Source organism: Bacillus rossius, chromosome 8, assembly GCF_032445375.1.
Source record: "Bacillus rossius redtenbacheri isolate Brsri chromosome 8, Brsri_v3, whole genome shotgun sequence".
Classification (NCBI taxonomy): domain Eukaryota; kingdom Metazoa; phylum Arthropoda; class Insecta; order Phasmatodea; family Bacillidae; genus Bacillus; species Bacillus rossius.
Window position 1 is genome coordinate 68,303,834 of NC_086336.1, and position 10,529 is coordinate 68,314,362.

Consider the following 10,529-nt stretch of genomic DNA (forward strand, 5'->3'; position numbering starts at 1 on the left):
ATAGGGCCTACACCGGAAAAAGGACCGGGCGCACACTGGGAGTGATTAAAAAAGGTTTTGAAGTTGGACTATAGTTACCAGAAGGAAGTTCAGTGAAGACAAAGAGATGATGGCTCCCCGTGGGACGTGCGTCCGTCCCGGTCCGCGAGTCGTGTTGTACTGGCGTCTGGCCCTGCCGCGATGGGAGGGGTGAGCTTCCTGTCGCCCCAGAGTTTCTAAAGTTCCGTTATTCGTAAAAAATTATATTAATAATGACGTCGTACCGACCATGGCCGTTAAGCCCGTGCTCCGCACCGCCGGTACCGTATCCCATTTTCGGAGCGCGCCCCTTGCCCAGCCGGATTGAGTCAGGCGAGCGTCTTGGGCATGACCCCAATAGACATAATGTAATTTAAAGGTACGGAACCCCGGAGGCTCGAACCCATAATTAAATTAAGGGAAAAGCCATTAGTACGAAATTACTAATTACCCGACATGTAATAAGTGCGTCGTAGCCACTCCGGGCGAGTACACCACGCACGGAGCAGACAAAAAACCTCATTAACAGTCACCGTGGCCACTGGCCTTAATTAAAATGCCCGTGACTATGATCAAGTCAGAATAGGAGAAATCCCTCTAAAACAATTCGCAGTGGGACAATATGTTAGTAAATTTACAGTCGCCAACTTGATGTCACAATTTAAATAATTAAATACATTAAAACCATTGTTAAGCCTTAAGCACCCAATTACCAGGTGCTACATTTTAATTGGGCACCTGGAACATGTTTTAACTGGTAATAGAGTAAATTCAATTAATATAAGATTTTTTACGCCGACTCACAAAGAAGAGAAAGTTTCTCTTCCTTGCCAGGCGGCCATGTTCGGCAGTCTCCAACCACTCCGCGCCGGGAACAGACGTGTGTCCGTGGGCAGCATCCAAGTTTCTTTCATTGATTATTTTTATTCTGTACTAAATCTTTAAATTTAAAACCGTTTGTTAATTCACCGCTGCCCACGTCGACTCGGTACGTATGTTGCGGAACCGGGCCTATCCCGACCGTCTTCATCGTGATACCGCGCTGCATATCGTATCACTCACGTAAGTGTTTCGCCGAACTTAGGAGCCCACTCATCGCCCCCCCCCCCCCCCGCCATGCACCCGTTAACTTTCGGCGCTAACCGTCTCCAGCGAGCACCGACCCACGTCCTGCGAGACTGCCACCATTGTCACATAGTGTTATGTTTTCTTTTGTGTTAATTGTGTAACGGCTAGACGTTGCCAAGTGTTGGTGAGAGTGTTTTGTAGCGGGACTAAATTAAAGGTAATTCTCACCAACTCGAGTACACTAATTTTCCGTAGTCTCCCGTCCTCCACACGGCCGAGCGGCCTTCACAGTCAAGGGAGAGCCATTCAGGGTAGATTCAAGCCGTGTACCTGGCGGGGCATGCGGGGGCAGAGTACCCACGACCCGACATCAATGGCCTAGCAGCCCGCTAGCCTGGCGCCCCTCCGGACAACAAGAGCATCGCGACACCCGTAGAGCCCGTCAGGTACCCCCCGGACCTTTCACAGAGGTCGGGTGACGGCAATAACAAAATGTAATATATATATATATATATGTTTTAGAAATGACATGTAACAAGTTTGTATAAAATAAGTTTGAATTATCAGAGTCACACTGGAGACTGTTCGTCGCTTGATGACTGTTCCAGTGGCGAATGGTAAATGCTAATTTGGGGCGGTGTTAATTAAGTCACATATTACATTATTGAAATCAGGCTGAAGGCCGCAAGGGGAGCACTCACAGCTGTTTTATTAAAAAACTACACGTGAGTGACCCGGGCACTCCTACGTCGCACTTGTGTTGCACGGTGTTGTTAATTTAAAGTGGCATATTCTTTAAAGTGTATTGAATTTATCTTGTACGTGACTCGGTTTGTCTTGCCGATTAAGTTAAGGGCGTTGATAATACCTAAGTTTCGCGGCGCTCGTCTGACTCGGGTGGGCCATGGCTAGGGGCACGTTCCATTAGCGGGGTCGGATACTGGCGGTTGCAGGTCGGGCTTTAGGGTGGCCTTCGGTCGGACGACGTCAACTTTAAATAAAATAAGTCATGAAATATTGACACATCCATTAGAATTTATTTTATTTAATACATTGACGCCGTCCCCGCTACCTCTGACTATTTAGACGTGATTTTTGCTCGGGTTCGTGATCTCAGGGAAGGTTCGGCCTTGTGGCTAGAGGTAGGGGTTAACGCAGTAGGGCCCCCCGAGCTGTTATGGCCACTCGGGACGCCTGAAGAAAAACACAAAGTTTAGTTGGTGAATTTAATACAGCACAGCCCAATACATGGTGCTGCCCGTTCTGGCCGCAACGGTTTGCCCGACGCGACTAGTCACACGCGCAGCTCACTTCCTCAGTGGCGGCTCACGATTTTAATGCGCGTGAGGGACGGACTTGTACACGTGATGCGATAGTTACAAAAATACACTCTGACATGGCGCACGATATCTTGACGAACAATACACTTCACTATTACCTAACACTTAATAAACTGGGCTAGCAGCACGTAGGCCCGTGTCTCCGGCGACTCTACGTGATGTCTAGAGGTGACCCAGGGACTGAATCGCTATTATGTTCGATGGCACGCGTCGCCTGCTGGCTGCCCCGTGCGGGCCAAAACTATGTAGCCTGTAGGCTAGGTTGGGGTGTGAAGCGCCGACGTAAATTCACATAAACTCCCTACAGTACTTACGTATGATGTAGAACACTCATCTTGGAGCACTGATTTAATTAAGTTAAGTACCTCATGGTAAATTTAGGCCGACCGCGGAACTGTTCGTAAAAGGTTGAAAAGATATTACACTATTGAAAACTACATGTCGGTGAAAGCAAAGGTTGAAGGTTCCGCGTTGCGCGCAGGCTGCCGGCCTGGTTGAGCTCTCGAAGGACACTCCCGGTGTCGCCGCGCGCGACCCCCCTCCCCCGCCAGCACTCCCGCGGAAACGTGTGAATTTCGCGGGAAACTGAACCGGCCAGGTTCGGGACAAATCGCACAGTGAAACATGATTTTGCAAGTACTGAATTATTAATTAATGAAAAATAATGTTTAATAAAAACCTGTGGAAAACATAATTATAATAATTTGTTGTAGTGCGGCGGAAGGATATGCCACACCCGGCCGGATCCTTCCGCCGGCGCAGCACTCGTTGCATGGCGTTCGCCTCGTCGCACGCACTACCCTTTGCTGCGCGCACGGGCGCGTTCGGTGCACACGCTTTTGCGAGACGCTGATGAGGCATAGCGGTCTATGCGACAGAGGAGCATTGGCGGTCGGCGTCAACATAATACACCAAGTTGAATATTGCATGGAAATAGTCGTTATGTCGATAGTGTCGAACATTCTGAAAGTCGCAACACAATGCTGTATCGCAGTGGATGAACTCAACCTCATGCACTATTTCTGTGAAATGGTGATGGCCATCGAATTATTATGGTAAATATTTGGTGATTTAGGGCACACCAAAGTTGTCAACACATATTTACTAAGTTAATTATTAAAAAAATTATAATCTTATGAGTTTGCATAATTTCTCACACTCAAAAACAATTTTTAATATTACTAATAGATGATTATCTTGCCAATTACACAGTTCAGGAATATTAGTCAAATGAGGGCAAGTATCTCGGAATGAGAGATAGTCAGCTATAATGTTGTATAAACCTTTATTTTGACACCCTAAAAGTTGTCTAAAAACCCGCTTATCGTAGGGTGTCAACTTTATAGCTGACTATCTCTCATTCCGAGGTGAAACCCCTAATTTTCCTGGACTATGTTAAATATTTGTCTCGAATATATTCTACAATAGAGTTGGAGGGGAATTATTGGACGGGTAATAGCTTCCAATTATCTCCATCAAATATATTTGGACAGATAACCTCAATTATGTTTTTAATCATGTCACAGTATCAAAGTTTATTTTTGGTCTGAACTATATCATAATATTCAATGTTTTTCTAAATTTTGAAATTAAAGAATGCATCACATTGCTGGATGGAAATTATGAACTTGTTATTATGTTTGTACATTTAAAAAATTTTGAACATGAATAAATTTCAATCACATTAATATTCGCTACATAATTAAATACATTTTCAGAGTTTTTTTAAAATTTTAAAAACATAATTTTATTTTTAGGCACAAACTGTTTTCGCATTCGACTTTCATTTTAATTTTATTTTAGTTATTTAACATTTTAAGCTCTAATCGGCCATGTGTGCTTCGCTTTTTTAAAGAATAGTGACGCAGATGCTTTTCAGTTTTTGATAGGTACGAATTTGATTGGCCGATCTCATCCAACATTCACCTTAATATGGAACCCATTACTATACTCAAAAATTTTATGTAATCTCTAGCCATCCAACTTCTCAAAAAATAAACATTGCTTCTCTAGTCAGGTTTTCAGGGACATTATAACCCTTCAACTTTATTTGACACATCATATTGGAAGGTGTTGGAAGCGTAAGTTTGACATTGTGCAAGGGTCTTCAAAGAACTTTGACATGTGTTACATATTCAACAGGGGGTAGCCAGTGGTTATGATTACATATAAAGTATGTGAAGCTGTTTATATTCTTCAGTTAATTGACGCCCAAAACATTGGCTGAAGTGTAGTTTTTGCATTATGGAAACAATTATAAATTATTATTTTTATGAAAGTGACTTGTTTTAAACGGCGGAGATTATAATTCATTCTTACTTGCCTTTATCTGATTTTATCAAACACCTTTTCCGCAATGTTTTGAGCGGAACATTATGGCAATGTAGAGTTAAAGAGTAATTTTTTTAATGTAAACGGTAATATTACCGTGAATATATCACAGCATGCCGCCTCTTTACAATTCTTAAATCTATGACGCTCATCATGTAGGTGTTTTTTCTATGGTGCCATTTTACTTCTGAAGGTGAACAAGGTTTTTGTGAATTTGTGGAGTTTTCAATTTTCTCATTTTAATAATGCAGGGATTAAGCTTGAGCAGCCTTAAAAAGCACCCGGCAGTAAGTTTATTGCTTATTGAGTATTATGCTTTGGTTGTAATTGAACTATTGTGGAATTACGCAATAACTTTAATTTCGTATTCGTGGTCATCGAGAGTACAGACGACAGAATTTGTTTTTGTTCATTTATTCATTTTGTGATATTACCAATTATAGTACTCACATAAAGAGTAATTATAATTAGCAATAACGTTTTTTTTAATCAAATGCCTGCTTAAAAATACTCAAATTATACATCCAATAGTTACAGCATTAAGCCTTAATTGAAGTAATTTTTCCTGCCTTGATGTGCTAAGAATCATAAAAATAATTTTCATGTTATATTATAACAATATATTACAGAAATATTATATATTACTCACCCACTCTCAGTGTTTCTATGTGAAAGGTTTTCAATAAGTCTACGATACACAGTAAATGGCATAATTTAATTTTAATTAGCTGCAATTGGGTACAAAGTCTCCGGTGGCAAGCATTCTCCCTACTTCCCCCTCACTCTCCTTCTGAACTGGTCCACACTCCCAGCCGCCACACACTCCTCCTCCAGCCTATTCCATTCCCCTACTGTCCTCACGACCATCACATTTTTTCCCCTTTCTGTTCTCCTCCTCTCTTTGAAAACCTTCCTAGTATTTTCCTTTCTACTTCTAGGCATTCCCATTTTGACTTTGCCCCCCAGCTCTCCCCATCCTCCCACTCCACTCAGCACCTGGTACATCTTGACCAATCTCTCCTTCTGTCTTCTATCCTTTAAGCTCTCCCATCTCATTCCTATCATCATCTCTGTGGTACTGCACTCCCCCTTCCCTTCTCTGTCCGTTCTCCTTCACTTGCCCTTCACCCATCTAGCTGCTCTCCTCTGCACCCCCTCCAGCTCCCTCTCAAGAACTGCCGTGTATGGGTCCCACACTGCTGCGGCATACTCCAGCATGGGGCGGACCATAGTTTTACTTGGAATTAGATCAAACAACTCAATACACAGGTTCTTACATTTATGGAAAACCACAGGAATGTTAACGCAAAAAAAAACACAATATGGCTACGGCTGCTTCACTGCAAGTCTATTTAAAGACGAGCCACGACAAGAAATTTACAGAGTTCATTTGCTGTTTTAATTCAGTATGTCCGAATATCATGGTTAAACAAAAACCAAAATATCACTATACAAGCAAATTATGTTAGGTTTTGTGGAAAATTTTTAATTCATATTAAACTTATGATCTTAATTCATTTTCATTGGAGAAGTTTTTGTTGTGTCTAGGATGTTTAAAGGTACTAAATGAAAACAGGAAGCATCATGCAGCAGGATGGGACCCACGGACGGCAGCGCTAGGAGGGAACTGTATGGGGTGCAGAGGGGAGCAGCCAGGTGTGTGAAGGGACGAGGAAGAGTATCTCAACGGCCCAACAGAGCTGATGAAGGATGTGGGTGGTAGAGGGAGAGCGTAAAGAACTGAAGGTGGAAGGAGAGGCTAGTTAGCCTGTATCAAGTCCTAATAGGGGTAGAAGTAGTAGGGAAAACACTGGAGAAGTCAGGGAGCGAAGAAAGACAGGAAAGGGGGGGAAAAAAAATTTGGTAGGACAATAGGGGAACGGAATGCTTTGGAGGAGGAGTGTGTTTTGGCTAGAAGTGTAACTCGGTTCAGAGTTGAAATTGCATTATTATCACGGTATTGTTAAACCTCCTCGCTTCATGGCATGGGACCAACTTGGACCCTATTTAAAGGCCGAACTCGTGGGCTGGCGTGAGTGTTAGCAACAGTTGTGGTTGTCCATGAGGAATGATCAGTTATTACCTCTTGCGGTTATGGACAGGAGTGTGTCATTAGATGTGTTGTGATGAGGTTGTTGAGGTTTACCAAAATGGAAATGTAACCCACTGGTAGGAATGGTGGAAGAACGTGGAGTGTTGTCGACAGCTGATCCCGCTGTACGTGTGCGTGGCGGCCGGCGGGCTGGGGGCGGTGTTCTACACGATCCGGCTGGCCGTCAAGAGCCCGGAGGTGACGTGGAACAGGAAGACCAACCCGGAGCCGTGGCAGGAGTACGCCAACAAGCAGCACAAGGTTCGCAGCACCCGGCGTCCTCCCGTTTCACCTTGTTGTACGCTCAAGTTTTAACACTGTAACGTTACTGGTTGAAGATGTGAATGGTTGGACATGCGTCAGACAAAGTAGTTTCAAAAATTGGCATGTGCTCTTGATCAGGGGAGCAGCTAGCCCGAAAAATAGAGGCACTCTTTGCTTTTTGTAATCACACTTAAAAAAAATAATTTTTTTATTGTAATTTGTGAATTTTTTTACCATAAAATTGCACTGTTTTTGCAATCGAAGCTATATAAAACAGGTCTTTAAACCATTAAGAGCTACAGTAAGTCATCGGCCGACAGTGCCAAAATATCCTCTGCGATGCGCCTGCACTCAATTCTTTGCGGGTACATTAACCCATGTAAATTGGGATCTACTAATGACCTCCCCTCTCCCCTCACCACCCTCCTTTCCACCAACCTTGCATTTAATCTTTCTACTCAGCAGCAGGTTACTTATATTCCATTCCTTGTCCTTTCATATAACTAGCCTGCAGAGAAACTTGTTCCAGGCTTGACGAATATATTAGTAGCACTTCAATGCACCAATTCTCCGAGGCATGTTTTTCATGGATCAAACACAGGAAAGTTTCCATAAACCGAAGATGGATGCAGCAGTATATGTGCATCTTGTGGAGTTATGGCTGCAGTGTTTGCCATGAAATGTTGCAGTTAAAAGTTTTGGGACGTAAATAGCACAAGAAATTATATTGTTGTCATTATGAAAACATGCTATGAGACATGTGAAGATTACCTTCACCTACGTTGCTAGTTTAAGGTCATTTACAACAGCCAAAGATGGAAAGTTAATACAACAGTTGTAATGACGTCTTGTACTTTGACTTCGGCGCGGCGTAGTTGTCACCCCTCCTACCCTTTCCCCCTCCTTTCCCCTTTAGATACGTCACGATTCCTTCGCCTTCCAATTGGTAATAGATCCCCCACCCTTCAGGTTTACTGCGCTTGCGCGGTTCCCCTTCTGGGGCGCTGCTTTCGAGGCTTTTTCAGCAGTAGCTACCGACAGTGTCGGGTCACTTTGCATTTGAGCAGCATGTAGTTCCTTTTGTAACTTTTTTAGTCAGTTAGGGGTTTAAGATAAGATTGCAGTAACAAGGTGCTTAAAAATATTGCACGGCCAAGCAAAGAAGTGCACTGGGGCAATGCAGTCTTCTGAACATAACAAATTAATAATTAAACTAAATTCAGGTACGGATAATCCGGGGCTCAGATACTTGGGAGTTCACTGTAATTACAAATATTGAAAGTCCCGATGGATTGAGTGCATATCTGATTCTGAGATAGATTCCAATTAGGCCTAAATAAGTGTCCATAGATTAGCTTTACATTTAAATACAGTACATAGTTGGGTAAATGTGACTAAAAGATATTTTAGGAAAAAATTATGAGGGATTGCATAGTGTTTTTTATCTTATACAGTTGCCAAGACTTATCTTTAGATCTTAGTTCAATGTAACTTGAAAACCATTATATCAAAAAAAAACTTTCAGGTATATTCCTGGTGTAACTACTGAGGTTGGTGTGCAAAAGTTAAATTACAATTAGTTGAAGCTATTTTTAAAGGTCTTCTATAATTAACCAGTAAGCATTTTCCAGGTGAAGTAAAATTGGAGGATTTTAACACATTAAGCAGACACATGCATGGCTGTGGGAAACATAAAAGGGACAGTAAATGGACAGTGATGATTTGTGTTGTGGGTGTGGTTTCAGTTCTACTCACCAGTGAGGGACTACTCGAAGGTGGAGTGCCCCGCCCCCAAGTACACCGACTAGAGCAGCCAGCAGCGCCTAGTGTAGTCCCGTCGTATCTGGTCTCCAGATTGTAACTGTTCATTGTCTCATTGTACATATGTTTGCATCCGTGACGAATAAAATGTTATTAAATTGAAATATTTGCTTTCTCTTTTTGAAGTGAAACTTTTTACAACCTGTAGAATACCGTATTTACCGGCGTATGGGTTGCACCACATTTTATGCCGATTTTTTGTTTATTAACATGTACTGCAACCCTTATGGGAATTATTTCATTTTGGGTAAAACAAAAATTAATATTGCACTGTGTGGTAGAGTAAGTGTGTAAATAACTAGCCTGTGCTTGTTTTTAATAAATATGTTACGAGCAAGTATAAACAGTTTAATTAAAATGGCTCAGCAGTGCTTGTAAAGTGACATGAAGTGTGCCGTAAGGCTGTATCTGCTGCTGTCGGGCAGTTAACCGGCTGTCTGGCGCACAGCAAGGGTGGCTTGCATGTGTGAGCGAGTGCATGTACATTCCAAAACAAAAATGCTGAAAAGGGCGTACCTTTTTTATATAGGAGGAAATGGCAAAAAATAAATTGAGCAGCGTGCAATCTTTTCTCTCTTGGGGAAGGAGATGGGTTAAATAATATGCAATAGATGGGAAGGGAAACATGAGTGTAAAAAATTTAAGGGTGGTGGGGGGGAAGGGTCAAAACTTTCCAATAATTTTGTAAAAATTTACATACTTTTGCATGATTTCACAACTCGTGATTCGCCATTCAACTCTCAACTCTGAGGTTGGATTCGGTGTTAGCTTTAGAATTGTGACAATTGGTATTGACATTTCCAATAGGTACATGTTTTAGCTATCAAATACCCATAAATTCATTCTTGGATTCCAGTGAAGACAGGACAAACACAAGCAAATAACTTTTCAATGCATGATTACACGTTGCAAGTATTAGAGCACCCAAAAAATTTCCTATCGCTTTTATCTGTGAAGACTCATTTCAAACGCATTCAAATGGTGGCCAGGCACCAATGTTTTTTTTATACTAGGATTTAATATTTTGAAAAGCAAAATCCATGTGAGTGACGCATCTGTAAAATTTGTCTTAAAATATACATAACCTAAGTTGTTACTGGTATTTTACTGTAATCTCACAATGATGGAGCCACTTGCCTTAAGAGTTTTGTTTGTTTTTTGGACAGGCGTGGGATGTAGAGGCATTTGTAATGCCACCAGAAACGGAAAAAACTGGTTAAATTTATATTTAATATCTAAAAACTATTAGTGGTAGTGATTACATTGTCACTACCCTTAAATATATGAGCCCCCTGTTTGTCAAAAAGAAATTAGGTGAAAGTTAATGGACTGAAGAACTGCAATTGCAGTTGCCTGGAAGGCATGTCGCATGTGGGAGCCACCTCTCTCTCAAGCGGTGATCATCGGCCGTCTGCAGACAGTAATCTATTAGATCCATTTGATATTTAAGAGTCGTGTTCCAGGAACCACACAGACTTTTAAAGGAGTTGTTTTATATTTGTGATGTTCGACCACGAAGCAAGTAAGTGTCGTTGCTGGCAATGAAACTGGCCAAACTGTTGGGACACTTATAGTAGAAGTGAAAATAACACACA

The 10,529-nt window shown here is 42.0% G+C and overlaps 1 protein-coding gene across 1 annotated transcript; it reads left to right on the forward strand.

Moving 5' to 3' along the window:
* Positions 1 to 4,892: 4,892 nt before the first annotated feature.
* LOC134535199 (cytochrome c oxidase subunit NDUFA4) lies at positions 4,893 to 9,038 on the forward strand. Its single transcript, XM_063374223.1, has 3 exons — positions 4,893 to 5,044; positions 6,964 to 7,110; positions 8,859 to 9,038. The coding sequence occupies exons 1-3, from the start codon at positions 5,003 to 5,005 to the stop codon at positions 8,919 to 8,921; spliced, it is 252 nt and encodes an 83-aa protein (XP_063230293.1). The 5' UTR covers positions 4,893 to 5,002; the 3' UTR covers positions 8,922 to 9,038.
* Positions 9,039 to 10,529: the final 1,491 nt, after the last annotated feature.

Coding starts and splice junctions, on each gene's coding strand:
- LOC134535199 (XM_063374223.1), top strand. CDS start 5,003: ATGCAGGGATTAAGCTTGAGCAGCCTTAAAAAGCACCCGGCA. Junction 5,045..6,963: donor GCCTTAAAAAGCACCCGGCA/GTAAGTTTATTG, acceptor TGTTGTCGACAG/CTGATCCCGCTGTACGTGTG. Junction 7,111..8,858: donor ACGCCAACAAGCAGCACAAG/GTTCGCAGCACC, acceptor GTGTGGTTTCAG/TTCTACTCACCAGTGAGGGA.